Source organism: Cnephaeus nilssonii, assembly GCF_951640355.1.
Source record: "Cnephaeus nilssonii genome assembly, chromosome: 15".
Taxonomy (NCBI): domain Eukaryota; kingdom Metazoa; phylum Chordata; class Mammalia; order Chiroptera; family Vespertilionidae; genus Cnephaeus; species Cnephaeus nilssonii.
This window is the reverse complement of record NC_137086.1, coordinates 15,986,134-16,012,375: the sequence shown is the minus strand read 5'-3', so window position 1 is coordinate 16,012,375 and position 26,242 is coordinate 15,986,134. Positions and strand designations below refer to the sequence as shown.

Genomic DNA, 26,242 nt, shown 5'->3' with positions numbered 1-26,242 from the left:
AGATGTTGGGACACAGGATCTAAACGATCTAATTTTTCATCTCAGCATCAATCATGCCCCAATGCGTTACATGGGGAAAAACAACTGAATCTCACATCTTTCTTTCTGCTATAAATGCAATAATAACTGATATGGCAGAAGAGATATTGGGTTCAAAGCTCTACCACTTATTCGGGAGGAGCACGCTAAATCAATTCTCTGAGCATCAGTTATTTATGCACAAAATTAATATAAGAAAACCTACCTCAGATTTTGTAAGAATTAGATGAGGTACCTACAGTACTCAGCATATAGTAGATACTAAATTAAAGCTATTGTTGTAATTAGTGCTGTGTTCTTATTAGTCCACTGTACTGTTGTTTAGAAGATTACATATGATAGCACTTTGAAAAGTAATATAAAATCCTGTCCTTCATAATTTTGATCAAATTATATTTTAAAGACATATTTTTATTGATTTCAGAGGAAGGGAAAGGGAGAGAGAGACAGAAACATCAACGATGAGAGAAAATCATTGACTGGCTGCCTTCTGCATGCCCCCTACTGAGGATCGAGCTCGCAACTTGGGCATGAGCCCTGACAAGGATTCGAACCAGGGACCTCTTGGTTCATGGATCTATGCTCAACCACTGAGCCATACCAGCCGGACTTGATCAAATTATTAAAGAGATTTTTTTAGGAAGAGAAAACGCTGGATACTGGATAAAAACAGAGATGAGGAAAAAGATAATTATTAGCTATGTGACAAAGTGAAATATGCCCATGAAGGATATAGGAAAACTAGAAAGGTAATTTAGAATCAAGTTCCAAGATTGACCCAGGAATAAAACAACAGATTGCAGGTGATCTCAGTTGCTAACAGCATGCAAAGCGAGGACACAGTTCTAAAACATAGGAGTTTCAGTTAATAACAAGGTGCCATGCAAAAGAGGACTTCCTACTCGATGCCAACCCAAGAAAGATATTTTAACAATACAAAGTGGCAAAGCCCATTTACATATAAAGCAAGTGGTACAACCCCAGATCACCGGCAGGAAGCAGATAATGGAAGGACTGTGCAAATGATGAGAAAGAGGAAGAGAGAAGTACCTTGGCATCCTTTATTGTCATTTAGCTGGAAGCCATCTGGACAAGTGCAATCGTAGGACCCTTTGGTGTTAATGCAGTCTCCTCCCTGGCAAACGCTATTGTCTTCCAAGCATTCGTTGATATCTACAAATCAATTTAAGAATTTTAAAGATTAAATAAATTATAGCTTAAGCAAGTAGGTATTTCCCCTTACATTTACACACAAAAATCACATACATGTATATTTTTTTACATCACTCATAACACATGATTTGAAATCAGTGACAAGCTTTTTAACTTTAAGTTTTTTTAAAAACGAAACATTCTGAAAGAATTTTAACTTTGAATAATATATAATCTGAAGTTTTAACATCAAATGAAATTAATTGGAAGAGGAAAAGTCAAAATTCTGTAACGAAGAGTAATTTACTTGGCTATATTCTTGGTGATGACAGAGAATAAAAAACATTCTTTAAATACATACTATTAAGAATATCTTGAGCATCTATTTTTACATGATGCTGTATTATGCATTATAGGAAAAATTTACAAGTGTCTGGCATGGTCCCTGCCCCTAATGAGAAATGACTGTTCAAAAAAATTTGTAGTAATAAGCACATGAAACATTAAATTGTCTTACAAGTCCAAAGATTGTCAAAAATATAATTATTCATCAAAAGAATAGTAACAACTTCAGGTGTCACGTGAATTTAGAGAAGAGATGTAAAGGTCAAAAGAGGGCTCGCTGTAACAAAAGGAATGTCCGTGGAGTCTTGTCAGCAAGCTGGGCAGGAGGAGGGGAAGCAGAGGGGCTTTGGGCAGAAAGGGACTCAGTGAGATCAAAGCTGAAGTCACTGACTCAGCAGTTGTCACAAACAGGTTGGAGGCTGCCTGGATTTTTGAATATGTGTGTGTGTGTGTGTGTGTGTGTGTATTTATAGCATATGTGTAGCTAAAAATGGTTTACATACCCAATAATGAGTTTTTGACTGTAAGCATGTGAGACAATTAAGGACCCCCCTCATAGCATGATCGCTGGGCAGGACTTTCCAGAGGGCTGTTTAGTACCACACTCACTCCCAGTCTGAACTCATTATCCCTAACACATGCCATGCGTCCCTCTTCTCTTGTCTAGTATAGAGGATTTAAATGATTAGCAGTGGAGAAAGCTAAGGCACCAAACCGTCTTTGTTTTCTCAGAATTTGGCATATTATGGCATTTCTTGCAAATAACTGTGGTTGCTGCTGAAATATATGAGAAGCTCCAAGAGGAAGTGAATATGGAGACTGTTGGAGCCTAGTTCTCACTGTCTGGTTCAAAACATGGAGGCGCCAAATTAAGTTTTCTTCACAGAACCCAATCAACCAATTAACTGGCTTCTGTACCAGTCATCGGGGAAATAAAAGAGAAATAAGCACCTTATAATTTCATTCTATCAAAGTACAAACAAGTTATATTATGAGGTTCACCCAGATTTAGAGTGTTTCTGAATACTGATCCTAAAGTATAAAACACAGCTGATGTGACTTTTTCACCAATTAAGTGGGTTGTCACTTTTTCTTTAGTGTGTTTTTCCAACTTCACTGAAGTATAATACAATAGATACACCTAATTTTAAGAGTTTTGACAAATCTAGACACATTCTTCTGGCCACTCTCATAACCAAGGTGTAGGCATTTCACCTACACATCATTTACTGTTATCTCCCTCAATAGATGTAAACTCCATGAGGGCAGGAATTTTTGTCTTTTTGGTTCATTGCTCTATGTTCTGTGCTTACAATGAATATTTGTTGAACAAATGTATAAAATAAATGATTCTGACAAGGAAAGAAATCACTTCTTCCCACCATTTTTTGATTTGGTCCATAAAGACCAAGCATTCGTTTGGTCAAACTAGAGATAACGTCTAGGGCTCAGTTGTGTTTCAGCTCCAGGACCAGAAGAGCAGCAAGGCCAGGAGACACCATGGCTGCCATCAGGGCCAGCTGTGATGACTAATGACCCTCTGCCCTGCCGCTGACCAATCAGTGAAGACCACAATGCTGAGAGGACACCCAGTGCTGATGAATATTTTGTAACCGAGGGGCCATAGGAAGACAGAGTGAATCAGGAATCGTTGTCTCAGGCTTTGTAAGGGATTAGCAGGAGCAACCCCAGTGAGGGCTGGGGAAGGTGCTAAGACAGGCATGGAATCAGACACTGTGCCTGGAAGGGGAGCAAGTCGGAGGCAGAGCCTTTAAAGGTTGAGATGCCTGGACCTCCAATAACCAGGACCACTGAGCTAACCCCATCATGTTAGACGTAAGTGGCTGCTGAGTGTGGTCAACAGCACACAGAAATGTACACAACGCTTGGGCTTCCAACTCTACGAGAAGGCCAGCAGGACTGCAGGACAACCCTGTAGGAAAACCACGTCTTTGCCAGAATTATTAGAGAAAAACTACACATGTAAATATAAAAGCCAACAAGAAGGATGGCTCTTCTTCCCACAGCTGTGAGCGGCATGCAAACCATCACAGCTCAGTTAATTACAGCTAAATACACTGGGAGAGTTGGAAGCAGTGCCGGATGGGAATTATCAGGTGGGAGCGCTAATAGAGTTTCAGAGGGAGCTCTGACTTCGCTGGATGGACTCCAGTCCTATTTATAATGTAGAACAGTAGGAAAACGAGCCCTGACTTGATGAAAAAAAAGAATCGATAATATATTCCAAAAGAAGCTTTCTCATGGAACAGAATATGATCATATATATTAATAATGATGAGGAAGTTGGCTAAACAGTTTTCGTTTGGCTTTTCACACAATGGATGTTTTTGGAATACATATCCTGAACTTCTGAAAAGTGGTTACACGTTATAACAGCCCAAAGAAAGGAACATGCCCTTGGATGAGACCCATTACCCAAAACTTAATCAATGGCTTGGTCAACCTGTTGGCCAGGCCAGGATCAGGGCAGGGGGGTTTCAGGCCCCAGCATGTGCCATGCCACTAACTTACTTCACAACAGGTTCCCATGGCTGGCTCCCCGCACCCCCGCAACAAGGCTGCCTCTCCCACTCTGAAACACCACTAGGTTGGATCATTAACCTTTACCCATATGGTATAGAGTTCCCCAAACACACTCTTTCACACAAAGTTTATTAAATTGATTTATCACTTGTTTGACCCTTTGCCTAGTTTTCAGTAGTTGATTACAACTTTTGACGGGTGTCGTCAGACCTTTGAAGAACATTAGAACATTACCACCTTCGGGTAAAATCCTAGGAGGTGATTCACCAACAGTGGACAGTGAGGCCCTGGACACTGCCCACATCGCCCCCCAGATGGGCTGCAACTGCTGTGCCAAGCTCCTGGGCAGAAAAGCAGGAGGCTATGAAGTAACAGTGGATCTTTCCCAACCAACTGGGACAGAAGTTAAAAAGTATCTGGGGCCATTGAAACATGGGCCATAAAAGCATTCACTAGAAAGTACACCTACTTCTCTCCCAGGTGGGGTTCAGGCTCCCACTCAGACTTGCACACTCTACGTGGGGCGCCGACCTGCCACACTCACACTTCTCGTGTCACAACTGACAGTCAAAATGTAGTCAATCAGCAGGCTAGTCAGGAAAAAACTGCTACTTGGATGGATACCAAAAGCAGACAGAAGTGACATGTGCCAGACGGGTGGCAGGCTGGTTCGGCAGCCCTGACGGCCTCAGGAGGTTCTGGGCCACGGCAGGTAGGGGGTGGTTAATGACTGCACAGTGCTGTCCATGTGGGGTACCTTTTGGAAATATCCTCTGAAAAAAGCTCAAAATCGCATTAATGTTTGCCTCTTTAAAAACGTTCCCGTTATCTGCAAAATTAACTTGGATTTACTTATGTGGATCATTTGCATGCTGGTCCTGCATAAATAAGGTGTCACCATTCAAAACTACACCCAGGACCACACTCCATCCACAGCTGAGGAAAGTTAAACTGGTCCTTTCCTCCTTTCACTGGCACGGGTCTTCTAACAAACAGCTCCAAGCACTGCAAAGAAAACCTGGGTTCCACTCCTTCTCTGCATTACTTGTGTGGCCTTGGGGAAAACACTTTGCAGGGACCTAATGTCCTCAACTGTGAAGCCAAAAGGTTGGGCTCGAGGACCCAGGCTGGGAAAACACACTGATTTCTGTCTGATTCTGGCATCTTCTGGTTCCGAAATCAGGAGCAGTTCTCACCTTCACAGTGGTCCCCCAGGGCGGATGCTCTGTAGCCCTGGTCACACACGCAGCGGAAGGAGCCCTCCGTGTTCCTGCACTGCCCATTGGTGCAGAGATGCCGGTGCTGGCATTCGTCAATATCTGTGAGCAGGGGAGGGAAAAGAACCTGCAGAAGGGATGCTTTAAAAATACTTTTATCCTGGCTCGTGTGGCTCAGTGGTTGAGCATCGACCTATGAACCAGCAGATGACCCTTCAATTCCCAGTCAGGGCACACGCCCAGGCTGCCGGCCTGATCCCCAGTAGGGGGCAGCCAATTGATTATCTCTTTTATCATTGATGTTTCTATCTCTCCCTCTCCCTTCCTCTCTGGAATCAATTAAAAAATATATTACAAAATACTTGCAATCATTCATGCAAAGGAAGTACTAGTCTATAAATTAGGTGGCTAATAATTAACTTTGATTTGACTTTTCCTTATGTGAATGAAACACTCCTCTAGTAAAAAGCTATCAATCCCCCAATAGGGAGAAATCCAGATAAATTTACAATTTTAATCAACGTGTTAAGAGCCTGTACATATGAATCCCACTGTTCACTGTGCCTGGTAAATATGTTACTGGAGCCTATAAGCCGTCACTAAACTTCTTAGCTTTCTTTTACAGATTCAACTATGACACTCTGTCATAGTCTAGCGCAGTGGTTCTCAACCTTTCTAATGCCGCGACCCTGTAATACAGTTCCTCATGTCGTGGTGAACCCCAACCATAAAATTATTTTCGTTGCTACTTCATAACTGTAATTTTGCTACTGTTATGAATCATAATGTAAATATCTGTGTTTTCTGACGGTCTTAGGCGACCCTGCTAGCGGTTCTCAACCTGTGGGTCGTTCAGAACCGCTGCTGTAGAGTCTAAGACCATCGGAAAACACAGATATTTACATTGCGATTCATTAACAGTAGCAAAATTACAGTTATGAAGTAGCAACGAAAATAGTTTTATGGTTGGGGGTCACCACAACATGAGGAACTGTATTAAAGGGTCGCGGCATTAGGAAGGTTGAGAACCACTGGTCTAGAGAGTTGCACACTGCAGCCCACTGCCTATTACTGTAAATGAGGTATTATTGGAAAAGAGTACCACAGATTCATTTACTACCCAAAAGTGATTTTTTTGTATTGAGTTCTATTAAATTTCTTTTAAGTCTAAGGTCAAACCTAGTGAGGTCCAAACTCCTTACTATCACCTGTAGGAACAGGACATGTTTCACAAACTCTATCCCTGAGTAGAAGGGGGACACTATTGCAGTCTTGTTGAAAAGTCTTATTTAGTGATTTTTTTTTAAAGGAAAAATTTTATAAAGCTGAGTACACATAAAAGTTAAGGTCATTAACATTCCATAGCACATACCAGACTGATATAACGACCTTCTAATTGCAGGAATCCTAGTGTGCACAACTTTCAAATGAATTCAACCGAATTGATTCTATGTAGTAAGGAATACAGAGTACAGTATTTTTTCTTACTAATATGAATGCCCAACCACTTGATCACTAATTACCTATTTTTCTCAAATTTAAATATTTTTCATCCTGTTTCATTGACTTTCCTGACGTGAGTGTAAGTCCCTTGCTTCCTGGCACTAGAAAGCCATCATCAATGTATTGCCTCACTTTCCTGAGGGCACCTTTCCCAGGCCAGAGGTCTTAGGCTAAAACCACAGGAGCTCACGTTGCCACACACCTACCTTCACACTGGTCTTTCGCTGCTGACAGCTGGTAGCCCTGCCCGCAGGTACACCGGAAGGAGCCCTCGGTGTTTTTGCACTGCCCGTTTATGCAGAGATTCCCTTGCTGACATTCATCAATATCTGTAAACACAAATAATGACCATTGTTTGAAATTAGGCATATCTAGAAGACCCCTCTCGCTCAACTCTGAGACTAAACTAAGTCACTGCCCACAAGGCATTCCATTTCCAGGCTCGCCCTTCAGGGCGATCACAAAAGTTTTCTATAATAAAGAAAAAGGGGAATGTAATGTTCTCTACAGTACATTCTGGGGTTAATATTACAAAAATAGTAATACTTCCTATATGAGACCCTCTAAATTTTAGTCTGATTCAGCTCACTAATTTTCCTCATATCAACCTCAGCAGCTGAACTGTGGAATGGAAAAAGTTACAAATGGACAATAAAGTTATGAGCAAGTTAAAGCTACTTTTAATATAACATGAAGCCCTTTGCCATCTCTCCCATACTTTGGCTATAGCAGAAATACAAGATGAAATATCTGAGAGTTGAAAACAGAACCTCAAGCACAAAACAGTGACAACTAGCAGCATGTAGAAATTTCAGGAAGAAGGTTGAATTAAGACTCTACCAAGAATTGTAAAAACAAAACCATATTGAAGGCAGTAATGGAGAGAAATAAACATTTCTCCTCTATTTAGAAGAAGCTGAAAAAGCAAAAGATCAAACAATTGTGTTAAAAGATACTGAACTTATTTATTTATTTGGGGGAAGGGAAGAAGAGAGGGGGGAGAGGTAGAGAGAGAGAGAGAGAGAGAGGGAAGCATTGATATGAGAGAGAAGGGTGACATGTTGATTGATTGCCGGGGATCAACCTGCAACCCAGGAATGTGTCCTTGACCCAGAATGAAACCTGACACCCTTTGGTGCAGGGGGCCAACACTCTAACCACAGAAATTAATTTTAAAGAAACAAGAAAAGCCAAGCGAAATGATGGTATTATATTGATGGCTGCTGGATTATCAAAAGAGAAAGTGGTGAGAATTTTTTAAATGCCTTGATTAAATGACTTGATTTCTTTTAAGGAAACCAAGTCCTAGCAATCAAAGTCTGACTATTGCTTTCTTCCAAAAATATCCTAGTTACAACGCCTCTAAAATATTTTCCCAAGAGAACAGTCCTTCCCCCTAAGTATTATGGACAATTACCTGTCTCCTGAGCAAAGATGCATTTCTTAACCTGTAGGGAGGCATTAATCTTTTGATTTTATCCTGATAAAAGCAAGGTCTCGAGTTATCAGAAGTTTCCTTAAAAAAAGCTCACATAAACTATGAATCTAACTGTAGTTCAGGAATTTGTGTTTTTTTTCCCCATTTAATTTTATGTAGAAATGAGTGTACTATAAACTTTTGTTTCACTTGTTGTGTTATTGATCCCTTTTATTTATACATAAGTCCTGCCTGCCAGCTGTTGACTACCAAAAGAGAAATTAAATAAGTGAGCTGAATTTCATTTGAAGAATTATTTTATACCTTTCCAACACTCTTAAGTCTATTAGTTTTAGGAGTGGCTGACAGCAAAGAACAGCCTCCACCGTATTTTCTTTCAGCACGGTCTATAAAATACTTGAGGTCTCTCAGTATTGAGAGACCAACAACCGCTCCTGTCTCGTGTTGGATCTCATGTAATGCCTGACAACATTTTTAGTGCCTTGGACTCTTTTTGATTTTTCTCAAAGAAGATGACAAATTAAGTATTCTCATGTGCCGATGTCTGCCACAAGAACAGACCCTCCATTCCAAGTACCGGCAGGGTAAGCCAGACATCTTACATAAGTTCCTCATTTGTATTGGGAAGACTGTCAGAAGTAATCCATTATAAGTAATGACATACACATTTGGAATAACTTGAGGCAACCCAGTTATCTTGGATCAGGTGACCACTGGGTCTTTAAAATAACCAAGGGGAATAGAGGCTGTTTCATTCTACAGATCAAAAGGCATTTTCCGTTTCGGAGGAGGGACAAAACTCCTATGATAAAAGAAAGCTTTCTAAAGAACAGGCATGCAGGACAAATGTCATCTCTCTTTTGTGCCAAGAGATGAAAATAAAATATTATTCTCTGTGAAAGAAAATTAAGATAATTAATAATTTTGCACATATTCCTATGACAACTCCAGCTCAGAGTTCAAATAGAGACTACTTCTAGGTATTTATAAATTTAGGTCATAGAGTGCTAAACTGTACAGATGCAAAGAGATACAAAGAATAAAGCAGAAATAAATGAACACATTAGGTAATGTATTTATAACCCGATAAAGGCTGTCAGTATATTTAGTGAGGTGAAGACAAAGACAATATTTAGGACCATCCACAAGGTAAGATTAGCAGCTCTGCTGCAATGTTGGAAAAGGGAGAGATTTATGATCTGGGAAGAATTTGACATCTGTGAACTGATGTGGTTTGGAAACGATTATGAAATAATTAAAGAAAAAGGATGTTATGTAATTTATTATTATAACAAGGAAAGGTTTTGATTGATGAGAAAGGAAAACAGTGCATATATAGGTTTCCAAAGGAGAAGATAGGGACTTTTTAAAAAAATCCGCACCCGAGAATACGTTTTTATTGATTTGAGAGAGAGAGAGAAAGGGGGAGAGAAAGCAGGAGAGGGAGAGGGAAACACAGAGAGAGAGAAACATTGATGTGGGAGAAAAACATCAATCGGTTACCTCCTATACATGCCCCAACTGGGGATCAAACCCACATCTTGGGTATATTGTTTTTTTAGTTGCAATTTCAATGAGATATAATTCACATACCATGCAATTCACCTATTTAAAGTATACAATTCAATGTTTTTGTATATTCACAGTTATGCAACTATACATATTATTTATAGAAACAGAAAAACTTAAATAAACAGATCTATGGTTTACAGATGCTCTGTAAAAATACACTGTCTTCCTTTGCGTACGTAGCTATGGTCTGCGTACCTGAATAGCTCAGTGAAAATAAACCATAGGTAATGTGCGTCCCTTTCTAAGGCTAGTTACTCTAATACACCGAGTGGCCAGATTATTATGATCTCTGAACGCATAATAATCTGGCCACTCAGTGTATAGCCTATATAATAAAAGGCTAATATGCAAATTGTCCCCTTGACCAGGAGTTCGACCAGCAGGCAGGCCAGCCAACCACCCATGTCCCCTCCCCCTGGCCAGGCTGGCCAGACCCCACCCATGCACAAATTCATGCACCGGGCCTCTAATATATATATATATATATATATATATATATATATATATATATATATATATATATTACACACACACACACACACACACACTGAGTGGCCAGATTATTATGCGTTCAGAGATCATAATAATCTGGCCACTCAGTATATATTCTTAAGGGAAGTTCAAGCAAAACTGAGAGGTGATGACAGCACTTACCTTTGCAGTGCTTGTGGTCTGGGGTCGGGGTGTAGCCCTTGTGACACGAACACATGTAGGAGCCTTCCAGGTTGGAGCAAGTCCCATTTGTGCAGACCTTCGGTTCCAGGCACTCATCCACATCTTGAAGAATGGTGCACATTGGGAAGGGAAATTATAAAACAAACAAAAGCAGATCGGAGAAAAAAAGAAATAAAACATGAAGAATGTTGAATTTAGTTAGAAAAAAAAAATAATGGCTCTTCAAAAGATCTTTAAGATAAACTTTCAAATTAACCCTCACAAGGAAAAAATGCTCTGGTGTGAGCTGCTTATATGATGGTTCCATGCCTTAATTTACTTTCTACAAAGTAACTGACAAAAGGAAGCAAACATGCCGTATGAACGAGTTCAACGGAAGACAGGGGAGCAGAAGAGAGAGTGGTTTGGAGCAACATCCCCTACAAAAGAACATATTCCAAGGAATCAAAGAGGCATCAAGCTCTACTTGGAGAATTGAGTTCAGTAAGGGGTGAGGATTCACAGGAGCAAAACATATGACTGGGGTCACAGAGAAACCTCAAGAAAAAGTATAATAGGTGAAAAAACCTCTAATAAAACCAGCATTATAAAAACAGTCTGGGGACAAATGTAAGGCTATTGGGGCAGTCAGAAGGTATGCTATAGGCTAAAGAGGCAGATAATAGCTAATCTTTATCCAGCACTTACTGGATGCAGGCACTAAAGGCTTTACCTGTATTATCTCACTTAATCCTAACAAAACCCAGCTAACCACTTTCCAGAGAGGAAGGAACCGTGACTTAGAGACATCCAATAGGCTGCCCAGGCCACGCAGTTAGAAAGTGGTGGCTCTGAGATTGAAATCCAGTCAGTGTTTACCCCAAAGCACAACCTTCTAACCTGGCGGTAAGTTTCTGTCGTAGGAAAGTTAAGTCCCGTGATGGGAACAGAGAGAGATGTTTATGTTTATGTTTGTTTTTATTATTTGCAAAAATACTCCTCTAAGTGTTCATTGATTTCATTCAATGAAATAAAGCACTCATTAAGCTCCTATGAGAACATTATTAATTAAAAAAGAAAAATTGGAGTTCTGATCTCCATTTGAATGCTCCTGGGTAAGTCCACTGTATGTTGTAGTGGGAAGATATAATGTAGCATAAATAACCAAAACCTGAGAGGAAAAACAAAGCCCAAAGTGCTAACAGCACACACACACACACACACAGCATCGCAGTTCAGGCTTATTTGTAAAGCAGTCCGTCCCTTAATCAGTGCATCTTAACGATAAGGCAGACAGACAATAAGGAGGAAAAGGCTCCTGATTTCATCCACTTCCCTTGACAATGCTCACTGCAAAGGCAAAACCGCTTTCTACCCTCTTAAAGTTCTTAACGTTAACAGACAGAGAGTCACGAACACATCAACAACAGAGATCTCATTTCCGGCCAGCAATCCAGAATTCAGAGTGCATTCATTTGCCCCGCATTTCATTCAAGCTGTAATCTTTCTTTCTTACAGTAGAACTGAGAAATAAAGTGTTAGCAAAATACGGCAAAGGAAGGGGAGTCTGTGTGCGCAGGTGGGTTCCACATGCATCCAGAGAACAGCCACGCAATTGGCACTGCTCAGGCGGCTCAACCCGCTCTCACACAACCACTGACCATGGTGAACCGACTCTCCCCCATCACAGCAAGAATCACACTTCCAGGCTGACACACGCTCCGTCCGTCCTGCCTGTGTGGGAATCCACCTTCGTACACGTGGAAGGCAAATGACTTGGAAGAAGCCAAACACCGAAGCCAAAGTAAACAATGGAACAGAATGAGCCTTGACACTAAGCACGGCCCTTCCTGACAGCAGCGAGAAAGTGTCAAGTTTAGCATCTGGTTTGCTTGAAAAAATGGTAACAAGTTGAAAAATGTATGGCTCGCTCACTCTAATTATTCATGCACCAGGGAATGTGACTTACAGGGCTGGAGAACGTAATAGCAAAATCAGTTCAAGACCATATTTCTCTGAAGTAAGTGAATAGGCATTACCGATTACTATTCATGAGATATTTATAAACGTTCTACTTTGTCAGGCGACTACCATGATTAACTATGAAGCAGAATGCCTTGAAATACCTAGGGTATTCTGATGTGTTTATTCTTCACCTATTACAGACATAATTGCATGGAGCTAGAATCCTTGCAAGTCAATCATTCACATGGAGACAGAACAGTTTGAATTCAATGGGCATTTGGACTTAATGGAGCTCATGCCCTTGGGGAAATAACTATATAGTAAAATATTATAAAAGTACCTTTACAAGGGGTCAAAAGGTACAAACTTCCAGCTATAAAATAAGTAAGTCAGCCCTAGCTAGTTTGGCTCGGTGGATAGAGCGTTGGCCTGTGGACTGAAGCGTCCGTGGTTCAATTCTGGTTAAGGGCACATGCCTGGGTTGCGGGCTCGATCCCCAGTAGAGGGTGTGCAGGAGGCAGCCAATCAATGATTCTCTCTCATCAATGATGTTTCTATCTTTCCTTCTCCCTTCCTCTCTGAAATCCATAAAAATATATTTTTAAAAAATAAATAAAATAATTAAGTCCTGGGAATGTCATGCACAGTATGGTGACTAGAGTTAAAAGTACTGTCTTGCATATTTGAAAACTGTTAAGAGAGTAGATCTTACTAGTAAAAGTAACTTATCACAAGGAAAAAAGAAGAATTTGTAACTATGTACAGTGACACACGTTAACTAGACTTACTGTGGTGAGCATTTTGCCATGTAAACAAATATTGAGTCACGATGTCGTACAGATGAAACTAATATAACATTATATGTCAATTATACCTCAATTAAAAAAGAATCTCTATATAGAAGACATGTATCTAGATGGGGCCTCACTTGGTGGATGTAAAATAAACTCAGTGCTGTATCTTTAGCCCAGACCTGTTCCGGAACTGCAGATCCCTACATCTAGCAGGTCAGTCTATGAGACATCTCCACCCGATGTCCCACAGACACCTCTGAATCTTCGCGGCCACAACTGACCTTCCCGCTGCCTCCTCTTTATGTTGTCTCCCATGTCAGTACATGGTGCCACTACCCACTCAAGCACCCAACTCAGAAACATGGGCATCATCCTTTCTAGATTTCTTACACTTATTACCAAGTCCTATCAATCCTACCTTTCCAAATATCTTCATTTTCTTTTCATTCCTATTCTACCATTCTCTCTCACATGTATCACTACCATGGACTTTTATTTCTCCATTTCCAGTCTTGCCCTCTTCTAACATTACCCAACCTACAGCCGGAGTAACCTTTCTACAACACAGATCCAATCAATGGTTGTTCCTCTACTTTAAAAATCCTCAGTGGTGCCCTGGCCGGTTTGGCTCAGTGGATAGAGCGTCGGCCTGCAGACTCAAGGGTCCCAGGTTCGATTCCGGTCAAGGGCATGTACCTTGGTTGCGGGCACATCCCCAGTAGGGAGTGTGCAGGAAGCAGCTGATCGATGTTTCTCTCTTGTTGATGTTTCTAGCTCTCTATCCCTCTCCCTTCCTCTCTGTAAAAAATCAATAAAATATATTTTTTAAAAAAATCCTCAGTGGTTCCCAGTGTTCTTCAGTTTGGTCAAGGACACAAACTTGTGGGGTCTCGAGTGGTATGGACAGAAGGGCTGGTCCCCACAATCCTTCCTTCCAACCCTAGGGAGGATCAATGCCGTGGGAAACAAGGCGGTCCCTGCCCACCTCAGCACCCATCACTCACAGTCCCTGACCCCCGCCGCAGAGGGAGTATGCAGGAGGCGGTAACATCTACTATATTGGAGATCAAAACTCACCTTACTCTAAGAGTACAGTCTTATAAGAGAGCCACATTACCCAAATTCTTACACTTGCATATACATTATGAGTTCAAAAGGGAAGTTTATCATGAAAAACACTGTGTCCACCGAAAAAGTGGCTTCCAGACTCCAGAAAGAATTACCAGTGGGCTTTCAGGACAAAATTTGGCATCTGCCATTCAATGAATGAATTAAAACCTCCCGCAGTAAGGAAGTTGCCGGCATTTATGAGACCAGCACTTAGTAGATATGATAGTTCAAAAGTTTATGAATTCTTCTCACTATTCTATGGCCCAACCCCAGTGGATCCTTCTCATCTATAATCCCCTGACAGCCTGTGACAAATGGCGTGTTGAAACCAGAAATGCCACGCCTGGAGCAGCTCCTGACCTACTCCTCTAATCACTCTCCCGGGAGCAGCACTCAAGACAGTCTGGCATGGTTTGCCCTGACTGAACCCTGGCTGGTTCTTATGATCATCCCTCTCATTTAAAAGTGCTTCACCTCATCACCTGAATCCTGGAGTCTAGAGTTCTTTGTCAAGATCAATTTGAAGTTCATGGGTCATTAGCTCCTGACTCCACCTTCTTTCCTCTTTAGGGGGAAATGAGGACATTAATCTCTCTCCAGCTCTCTGGCAACTTTCCATCCTCAACCATTTCACAAAGATGACTCCCAGCTGGCCAGCAATCCCACCTGCAATTCTCTCACTGCCTTGGGATGTATTTCATCTGAGTGAGGCACGCTTTGGAGATTTCCCTTGCTAATATCCTGGGAACACACCAGACTACCTGGTGGGCCTGACTTCTAAGTCACAAAGGGTTTTCAGTGGCTGATTTTACACCAGTCAGCCCAAGGCTGCGCGGCACCCCCCGCCCTGCCACTTCACTTAGCTCCTTGGGGGTGGGTCAGGATTGGTTCCAGCGACCATTGGCCTGCGTTACTTCCTGTACTTTCAAGGAGGTGAACTTGTCCACACTGTGAACCAGGCATTTTTCAGAATCCATTCAGCCTCATTTAATTCCTTAGTGACCAATGTGGACACATTTGATATGGGGGGGGGGGGGGAAGGAGAGTGGAAACATCTTACTCTATCACTACAGCTACATAAAAGTCTATTTCTCCTTGCCCCAAACATGCTATTACTTCAATGATCCCTTAACTATTCGTCACACACAGCCTTTTATACTAAAGATGATAAGAGAACATACTGGACAGAAACACATACTTGACAAATGAGAGACAGACGCTGGGTAGGCCAGTGTGATCCAACAACCTCAGGTGCACTTAAGGTACAGTAAATCCTCAGGGACTCAGGCCTGCTGTCAGTTCTGACCAAGTTATGCAGTAGCAGAGCTGTCTACAAAAATACATGGTCCTCGAAGACGCATCACTGCTTTTCAGAACTGGAAACCAGCCAAGGCTATGCACATCCCAGGTAAAGAGCCAAGGGCAGCCTGAGAAGATCAATTCCACTAATCCCACCAAACCACCGGCTTCTTGCGTTACCTTTCCGAAAGCACGTGTGTCTTACAGCAAAACTCAACTGGGCTATCTATGGGGCAGGTCTGACATCTCCGACGCTAGCATCCCCCAGCCATTACTATGACATCGTGCAAGGGACAACTCCAGCGCACACAGATTTCTCTTTCTATGAACTTTCCTTTCCTTATTATGTTAATTATGTTGTTTCGTTCTGGAGTTTTCTTGAGTGCACTTGAGAGAGACAGGAGATACTGTGTAGAACAAAACGAAAAGATTGTTTTGGAGAAAGAGGGCCTGGGATCCGGTCCTAGCCCTGCCACTTCTTACCTCTGACCTTGAGCAAGCCTATTCACCTATCTGGGAATCAGTTTCCCTATCTGTACTACAGGGATGATTGCCAGGGGGATCAAATGAAACCACAAAGTCAAAGCCCTTTGTAAACTACATAAAGTGAGGGTTTTTTGTTGTTGTTATTCTCACACAGGCATGTTTCCTTCCCAAAAGTATGTTTTGTGTGTTTTTTATTGAGTTGTAATTGACATACGACATCGTGTAAGTTTAAGTGATGCGTTGATACCTTACATGTTGCGAAACAGTAGCCTTAGCTATCACCTCTATCACAATTAAGATCTAGTCTCTCTGAAGTTTATAATCCAGTGCTGCTGTCTCCACTCACCATGCTGTGCATTAGGTCTCCGGAACGTACTTACCAAGAGTTTCAAGTTTGCACCCTTAAACATCTCCCCGATCCCCTCCCCCAGCCCCGGGTAACCACATTCTACTCTGTTTTATTTTGCTTTTTTACAATTTCAAGTCTTCTCTGGCATCTGGCAGACAAATAGTTAGGTGCTCAATAACAACGTGCTGACTGATTAGGGATTCCTTTAGCATATAATGATTTAGGGGTAAGTCGGATGTTGACATCTTATAATATCCACAACAGGTAGATGGTAAACTCAGCTGCCATCCTGTATGTATTTCAGGACAAGGAAGATAAAAGGGAGGGTACTAGGGTTGGAAAAAGAATTCTAACATTGATCGAGTCCTTCTTTATGTCAAACACCTTACTAAGCACTTTATATGGCTCACTTAATTCTGACAATAAACCCTATGAAGAAAGTATTCCAATTCCTATTTTACAGATATTAAAATTAAGCTTCAGAGTGGTCACATGGTCCCAAATCTGCCTAAATTCAGGGAAATGTGATCTTTGTGTCAGAGGTACTGGAAAGTACCTTTAAACAATGAAATATTAGACAATTTCCTTTGGGGAATAATCTAGTTGGGTTGGAATCAGGCTAGTTCTCCGGGAGTCAAGAGAAACCTATACATTGAGGACCTGTCAGGCTGGCTCTCCTCAAGAAAAGCCCTGGTTGGAGCAGCCAGTTGGAAGTAGACAGAACTCAAGGTGTTGAAATAGTCATTAGAGGCGGGGATCGAATGGGCAACAACTCCAGGCTGAATGTGAGGTCCAAGGAATACAGTGTTGAATGATGAAAGTGGCTCTCAAGGGAGGACCAAAATCCACAACTTGAAAGAAGATGCTACATTAACAGAGGTGCCAACAAGAGTTGCCAGAAAATATTGAGGGATAGATATTTTGAGAGTAGACAATAAACTATTGAGAATGAAGGACTATGTGCCCTGGGCTAAACACTAGGAAAGAGTGTGTTCCCTGTGACAGCACCTGCTGACATTTTACCTGTTTCTGCCCCAAATAATTTCTGTCCTAATTCATCAGTCAAGGAGAAGCATCCATCAGTAAGACCCACTGTACATGGCATGAAGACAAACAGACCATCAATGGTTTCAGCAGGTCTACTGTTTAGTTAGTGAAAGAATCAGAACGTGTAACTGGCATCAAATCCCTGCAGAATACAAGGGTCAAAAAAGCAATTCTTAATTCCCAATTAAACCATTTCAAATAAAAATGAGCCACATCAGAATGAAGATGGACAGAGTACCAAAAAAAAAAAAAAAGCAAACACCAAGCATAATGCCAAATAAAAGTACTATTCTGTACAACACTGCACAAGTTTAATCACATAATTTTAAAATATGAGCGAGTGAGTGAGAGGAGGATAATAGAAGGAGGCTACGAGACATATAGCACAGAACAGTCCTGTGATGTAGCAATTATTTCTATAGGTGATCACCAGCAAATGCCAAGTGTAGGGCTTTTCTTCAACCAGTGAGATCTGGGAACTTTTTACTGTTCTCATACATTAAGAGTTGGACAATAAAAGTCTCATCAATGTATCCTAAATTATCTGAACTAACAGGATATAAAATGCCACTACGCACAAATAACTGTTAGAGACAAAAGCAAATGGTTAACAAGGAACACCTTGTAAATGACTGATCTCTGGCCACCACAGAAACTGTAACACTCCCTCTTCTCTCTTACGCTGCTTTCCTTCCCTTCATGGCACTCATCATACCTGACACACCATATACTTCTCATTGCTGGCTTACTTATCTGTAAGCACAGTAGCTCTAGAGTAGAAGTGCAATGCGAGGAGGGAATTTATGTTGTTCCCTCTCCATCCCCAAAGTCTACAAAAATGCCTGGCTCATGGTAGGCACTCATTTGTTAAATGAATGAATACATATAGATCAAGTTGTGTTACCCATGAGCTCAACGCAAAGGTAAGATTAAGTAAGGACTACACCTTCTGGAAAGTATTTTGGAGTCCCACAGGTACAAAGGTGAGAAGTGAACTCCATAAAGGAACAGAGACAAAGAGGAGTGGCTGGGTATTCATGAGCACTGTCAGAGTTGAGCAGAAAAATCCAGTCCATTCATTGGCTCAATATGAACAGAAAGGTTTATTGCAATATCTTTCTGCTTTCTGTCACACTCAACTTTTCAACAATTGAAAGTTCTACTGCCATAAAAAAAATGATGATGGAAAAATCCATTTTGATATCATCTGCAAAAGCCCTCATGAGGAATTTAGAAGGAGCACAAGTCCAACTGAGCAATGGATGGAACTGCAATTATACCACAGAGAAGCTTGATCGATAGATGACAAAGAGCCCAACATTTGACCCAGAACAGAAGGAAAAAGTACGCTGCCTACTTTTAATAGGAGATGCATGACCTTCAGAATGCAAAAACGAAAGCTACTGCTTAGAACAAGTGGCTAAGTGTGTGACTTTGGCTGAGTAGCACAGTGACTTAACGTGTCTGCGTATGATTCTACTAATCTGGCTGGCAAAGTGAAATTACTCTTAAATGAGGTGCTGTGTTTCTGTCACTACAACTGGAGCAAAGTGGTCACAATTAGATTGATTGTATACATCTAGGTATGGGAAGTCATTTATTATTATTACCACCCAATCTAGATAAATGCATTTATATTGAAGAGCAATCACTTGCCAATTTGGTAAGTCGCATTCCATTAGCAAATTCATGAATCAGGGCTGTGTTTATATCACCACTTAGCTATGTAAGGTAAAGTTCAGGATCTGCTCTTGGGTTATAATATCCATCAGTATGTGGAAATGAGAGCATGAATGGAACCTTCATAGACAACTATAAAATGTATGCCAGATGGGAAAATTAAAACCAAATGCACTTTCTGACCAACACAGACTACAAAATATTATCAAATAAGCAATTAATGAAAAAATCTTCTCTTCTCCCCAAAGATCAACATCTCACTGTTCCACTGATAGACACTCTTGGGATGGGCATGAGGCTCAGGGTTTGGGGCCACCTGCACCAGGTGCAGCTCATGCTGCCTGGTGCTGAGTCCAAAGCTTTGAAATGGAGAGTGTTTTTGCCAGGCCTACCTATACCACACTTTCTAAAGTACCTAAGTGTCTTCCCAGAATTGCAAGAATAGGCCAACATTTTTAACAGACCCAGAAGGTCTGGCGTGTTCTACTCCTCATCTTGCAGCAAATCTTTCCTGGATCTCTGTCCTTCAGCCACACTGTCCTTTCAGCTGCTGGAACATGACCGCCTCTTTCTACAAGCCCTCTGCATATGCTGCTTCCTTTATCCAAAATGTTCTCCCTCCCATCGCCTTCCCCAATTAAAAATTAACTCAAGAATTTTCCTGGAGGCAACTCATTGTAGCACAGACTCTTAGAGCCTCGCAGAACCATCCCTTTCTAGCACTTGTATCAGCTGTGCATTTGCACTGATTTATGAGACATCTGGGTGGGTGCCCATCTCCCCATCTCCCCCACTGGATAGGAAGTTTCATGAAAAAGGCACTTTTTTTTTGGACCCTTGATGTACCCTGGCACTCAGTACAACTCTGAGCATATATAGTAAGTTGTCCAGCATTTGTGAAAGAAAGGATAGAAAGAATGAATGAAAGAAAAATTCAGAGTTTGGCATGGAGTGCAAAAGAGTTCAACTTTTAAGGAAAAGATCATATGGAAGACAGAAACACCACGGAAAGCAACGAAAGGAGACAGTTAGTGAGAGCACGCGTAATTAGAACTGAAGCAAGTGTATCAGATCCCCCTCGGTGCCTGATGCAGGCACTATTTATTAAATACTTAAATGAATAAATGTATTATAAAAGGGACATGAGCGATAATCAATCAAGATTTCCCTTTCTGCGTCTGCTATTTCTGCTGCAAGTTTGTGTTTGTATGTTTCCTAATTCTATGTGGTCTCTGACAGCTTCTTCTTATGCCTTTTCTCACTTTTTAAGTATTTTGCTTTCTACCATTCTCCCTGTGGTGATTATTTTATTTAGTTTTGGTTATTTAACACATCAGGTAACAATGTGTTTCCACCAGAATTATTTGTTGCATGTAAAAATCCCACATTCCTCATGCCAACTCACTTCCTTACTTTCTCCATGGTTAAAACTTACTTAGAACTTTTCTTTGAAGTTGTCTTAGCATAATATTTTGTTACATTTCACATGTATGTGTGTGTGTATTTATTTATATTTTATTTTGAAAGAGGGCTCATTTGGCATTACACTACTCTGCCAGAAAATGGGCCAGACAGATGAGATAAAACTATATGATAAGAACTCTGTGGTACCTACCGAGACACTGCCCACTCCAGCCTCGGAACCCTTCAGTGCAGGGAACACACTGGTAAGATCCAGGAGAATTCACGCACTGCTCATCTGGACAAGTACTTGGACTCAAACACTCATCAATATCTGAAAAATCAAAAAGCTAGGTCACAGACATTTTATGAGGATACTTCAGCAAACACTTTTGTGACAAAGCGGGGAAATGCATGTCCTATTTGGTGGGGAAAACAACCAGCTAAGTGACACAAGGTCTATCAACACACAGCGATAATGCATGGCCAAGTACACCTTGAACGAAATATTTAAAGGAAGTCGTTGGACCCAATTCTCCAACTGGCAGGGCCTGAACTCCCTAGTGTAGGAGCTTGCAACTTCTCTGGGGCAACTTTCTGGACACCAAACCTTTTAAGCAAGTGTGCAGTTTGCCAGAAGAAAAAGACAGAGAATAGGGATGAGCAGGAGGAAGCCATACAGGGTGGGGCAAAAGTAGGTTTACAGTTTTCCATGTGGAAAATGATACCATAATGCACACAAGAATAAACTCTGTGTTTCAAATACTCCCAACTGTACACCTACTTTTGCCCCACCCTGTATATCCACCCACCTACAAGTCGGCTCTACAGACACTTGACGCTCTGGGGAAATCCTCACTTTGGCCTCATGGGCCCAAAAACATCCTAGGTTGAATAATTTAAAACCTTTCATATGCTAGGAATTCCTTGCAAGTAGAAAAAAAACACTAGACGAGAATGAACTCATCACATACTTTCAAGATTTCCCATCAAACATGGTGATAAGATCATATGGTAGTATTTTCTGGTAAAAATACACCTTCCTTTTCACATTCGCAGCTAACTGAAGTTACTGATCATTGTTCTCTTCCATGTGAGGAGAACACCTTAAATACGGTTGGGACTGTGGCAGAGACAATGACTCCAACAGCTTGAGGCATTTTTAAGAATAGTTAAAATGGGGGAAGAAAGTAGGATATATTTAAAGTAAGTGTTTTTTCTGGAGTTGGATTTTTGAATTTCAGTGAGTGGATTTAATGTCTAAGTGTCTCAGCGTAAACTGTACGTAAGACCTCTAATCTTACTTCAACTATAGACATATCTCAGGACATGAGCTGAAAAGTGAAAGAAATACGTGATGGATACACAGAACAGGCATGGGCATTTGACGTCTTCATTCTGGTAAATTCTTTAAAATGATCTCCCATTGCATACCCCTGGATGTGTGTAAAAAAAAAAATGCTTAAAGTAAAAGAGTTGAAGACGATAGTAACAGAATCAACACCAGGCCAGCACTGTAATTATTTTTCCTATCGGTAAAAAATTCTTGCCAATAGACAATGACACACAGTGGTTTTGTGTGTGTGTGTGTGTGTGTGTGTGTGTGTGTGTGTGTCTTGTTTTTTTTTTTTTAGGTCAGATGTTCTGGAACTTCTTGTTCTACAAAAAGATGATGCCTGCCAGTTTCACTTTCCAAACAGCATGACATTATTCTCTGGATGGGATGTTTTTTTAAACCAAACTACAAATGCTAAGTCAGAGAAGGTCACTGAGGTAGGCTGGTCCGATAAATAAGGTGCAACGCTGAGCAACACCAGATAACATCCCTGAGTTTCCCGCTGCCCTCACCTGCTCTCTTGTCCCCTCATCTCTGAATTAGGGACCACCTGACGGGGAATATCTTAGCGGAATAAAGTAAGGATGCATGAGATAATGTCTGTAAACTACAATAGGCTCCTTGGAGACTGGCGCTGTTTGAAAGCAGCCTTGTCAGGGACAGCTGAGAAAACCTTCCGTGAGCCAGGAGCCCGGGGACCTTTGGTTCGGGTCCATGACAAAATTAGAAAACAGCCATGTTCTCTGGCTCCTTCTTCTTCTCAAGCCTTTTCATAGGGAGAGAATTATATGTGTTTTTTTTACACAGGGAACTCTGGTAATATTTCTGTTAAACAATCTGCATACATTGACTATTACTGAAAAGTCTCCTGTTTCCCGTGGACTTACAACATTTCTTTCTACTCCTTTCCACTTTCCATCCTGATGCTACAGTTATTATTTCAATGTCTTATCTTCTCATTCTGAGACTGTACGTAGAACATAAAGATCCATATTTGACCTCCTTGGGGAGTGCTGCTTTGCACATAAGTGCTTAACCAAATACCTACACACACACACACACACACACACACACACACACACACACCCTTTTTTTAAGTACTCCCACAACTAGAAATGTACTGAGAAGATCTACACAAAAAGAAAAGGCATCAGGGAAGGGCAAAGTTTAAGAACAAATGCTTCCTCAGAACTAGTAAGGTGACCGGCACCATAGAAGATATTACAACACCATTTCTATGCTCAGCAACCCTGAAGAAAGTCAACTTCTCAGCTGCCATGTTACAGATGAAGAAGGAACTTTCAAAGGGGCCAAGTTACTAGCTCCCAAGCAGACAGTCATGACCTGTGGGGGTCGTGGATTGATGCCACGGCTCCTCTCTCTCTGGTGTCCACCCCGCCTCTCCGAGCGGAGAGAGAGTTCCCGGGAAGAGGAGAGTGGGGACACGTCACACCTGCACTCCACCATGTCCCTCAGCCCTCGGGGGACAGTTCACGGCTCTGTTCTCATTCGAGTTGACCAGAGATCCGGTAACATACACTGTTCCCACTTGTCTCTTGATTAGAACCGAAGGGGCCAAGGCAAGAGGCCAGCAGGAGGCAGGCGCAGGCTGCCAAAAACTGTCTCATTAGCTCTCCCTCCAGGCCTGGGCCGCTGGAACTGTGAAGAAAACCAACCTGCAGACGCCAAGGGACAGCTGAGAGCAGCCCACCCCGACCAGCCTACCTCCTCTCCTCCCTCCGGACGCCCAGCCATATTAGAAAAGAGGCTGATCTTCGGGCAGCCGGGCAGGGAACCCCAGGGCCCCAGCAGCACTCCCACATCTGGGCTCCTCAAACACTAGCTCAGAGACCCCTGCACCTTCACCCTCATGTTTCCATGGCAGGATCTAAGCCGAAGTTCAATGCAATTTTCTTTTTTCTTTTTTTTAACTACTTTGTCTGTTTTGGGGATCAGGGTAATGCTGTTTTCTTCATGAAAATAATTAAAGGGAAAAGTAGCATCATGGTTTTAAAAAGAACCTGTGTGCAATTTGGACCCAAACATGAGAATGTGAAATTGTTCATCATTTTGACCATGCTACAAAAACTTTTCAGCCCTGACCGGTTTGGCTCAGTGGATAGAGCATCGGCCTGCGGACTCAAGGGTCCCAGGTTCGATTCCGATCAAGGGCATGTACCTTGGTTGTGGGCACATCCCCAGTAGGGAGTATGCAGGAGGCAGCTGATCGATGCTTCTCTCTCATGGATGTTTCTAACTCTCTTTCCCTCTCCCTTCTTCTCTGTAAAAAAAACAATAAAATATATTTTTAAAAAAACACACAAAACTTTTCAGCCCCATCTGATTTGGCTCAGTGGATAGAGTATTGGCCTGTGGACTGAAGGGTCCCAGGTTTGATTCCAGTCAAGGGCACATGCCTGGGTTGTGGGCTCAATCTCCAGTGGGGGCATACAGGAGGCAGCCGATCAATGATTCTCTCTTATCATTGATGTTTCTATCTCTCTCTCTTCCTATCTGAAATAAATAAAAATATTAAAATAAATAAAATAAATCATGTCCCTCTTTAGAAAAAATAAATAAAAACTTTTCAAAACATTTTTGTAAGGAGAGCCAATTTCTGGCTGGGGTCCTTAATAAAGGCATTTTTATTTGGCACTGTTGGAATCTGACCTGCAGTGGGTCAGACAGAGCTTCTGTGGGGAGTCTGCAAGCAAGTCCCAAAATCTACGTGAAAGAAACAAGTTGGAGACAAAGGAACGTATCCAGGTGAAAAGGTCGAGAACAAAAAAATCAAAGGTGGTTACACCTGCACCATGTCCTCACATGAAGGACCCAGACACTGTAATTAAGTCTGGGTTTGTACTAACTCTGCAGTAATTGTTCTAACGTGATCTCACTTGAAACACCAGCGAAGGAAGATACTGAAGTGGGTAAGAAAGAGCATAAAGATAGAAAATAATACAGACAGAGCCACGGAAGTGAGGCAAAGAGGCTGTGAATCCAGAAGGCGGGAGGCGCTGAGACGAGCTGGTGGCATGCACAGACTGGCAGAGGGAAATACCACTGGCCTCCGCCCAGCCCTGCGCTGCACAGTCAGGCTGACTCAGCACTCAGCAGTGGCGCAGCCGCCCGCCTCGCAGCACACTCACCCTCGCAGTGTCCTCCGGGGGTCATGCGGTACCCGCTGTCACAGTACTTGCACCGGAAGGCCCCCACGGTATTGATGCAGTGGCCTTCCCCACACACATCCGGCCGCAGGCACTCATCAACATCTATGGAAAGCAGGAAACAGTGTGAGGTTTATTTCCCAAAATATAACTTCAAACCTCTCCCTGTTTAGTGTGAGGTTAAGAATGAAATAACTGACTCCTGCTATCACCTGAGTGGTTTTGATTTGTGTGGGATCCAAGAGAAACATTTAACCCCTCTGGTCTGTGTACACACTTGACACTCTTTGTTGAAAGGGGTCAGAGAAATAATCCTATATAATAACAGCCTAATATGCTAAGTGTCCGACCATTCACTCGACCAGTTGCTATGATGCGCACTGACCACCAGGGGGCAGACTCTCAGACCGGTAGGTTAGCTTGCTGCTGGGGTCCGGCAGATCAGGACTGCGCGAGACAGGGGCAGACATGCCCTGGAGCCCTCCTGTGGTCCCGATTGTGCACCGGTGGGGTCCCTCGGCCTGGCCTGCACCCTCTCACAATCCGGGACCCCCTCGGGGGATTGTCAGAGAGCCAGTTTCTGCCCGATCCCCGCAGGCCAGGCCGAGGGACCCCACTGGTGCATGAATCCATGCACCGGGCCTCTAGTATTCTAGTAACTATGTATGGTGCTGGCTAGGTACTCGAATTATAGGGGAAATCATTTCGAAAGTTACACAAGTGTCTCTTAATGCCTAGGCTATACACCTAAAACTAACAACGAATGTCAACTGTCATTTTTTTAAAAAAATTTAAATGCAAAAAAAAGTATTGGAGGAAAAGAATTCAATTTTAATATCTTTCAGCATCTAGCAGATTGCTATGTCACAGCAGGTGTTGTCTGATGAAGCAGTGAACGGATGAGATCTTAGGGGAGGCATAAAGGCAGACTTGGGAATCGAGGCACAAGAAGCACTGCCATTACCTATGCAGCTAGTACCCTCCTCACTGGCCATAAATCCTGCTGGGCAAATACACAAGAAACTTCCCTCAGTGTTCTCACAGCGTCCCTGGGAGCAGAGGTGTTGGGCCTGCGTGCACTCGTCAACATCTGTTAAGAGAATGACGGATCAAAGGATTAGTCAACTGGAGCATGGCATTCTCC

General features: G+C 42.1%; 1 protein-coding gene across 11 annotated transcripts in view; it reads right to left on the bottom strand.

Annotated features, from left to right (window-relative positions):
* Positions 1-26,242, bottom strand: part of LTBP1 (latent transforming growth factor beta binding protein 1) — a 340,385-nt gene that overhangs the window by 67,537 nt on the left and 246,606 nt on the right. For 10 of the 11 annotated variants that reach the window (XM_079791755.1, XM_079791759.1, XM_079791758.1 and 7 more), the window contains 7 exons: positions 26,063-26,188; positions 25,081-25,203; positions 20,810-20,929; positions 10,465-10,587; positions 7,007-7,129; positions 5,277-5,399; positions 1,090-1,212 (listed from right to left, as the gene is read on the bottom strand). In XM_079791755.1, the coding sequence (XP_079647881.1) occupies positions 1,090-1,212; positions 5,277-5,399; positions 7,007-7,129; positions 10,465-10,587; positions 20,810-20,929; positions 25,081-25,203; positions 26,063-26,188 (861 nt within the window). The remainder of the gene's footprint in view (positions 1-1,089; positions 1,213-5,276; positions 5,400-7,006; positions 7,130-10,464; positions 10,588-20,809; positions 20,930-25,080; positions 25,204-26,062; positions 26,189-26,242) is intronic. The other variant, XM_079791762.1, reaches the window with a different exon arrangement.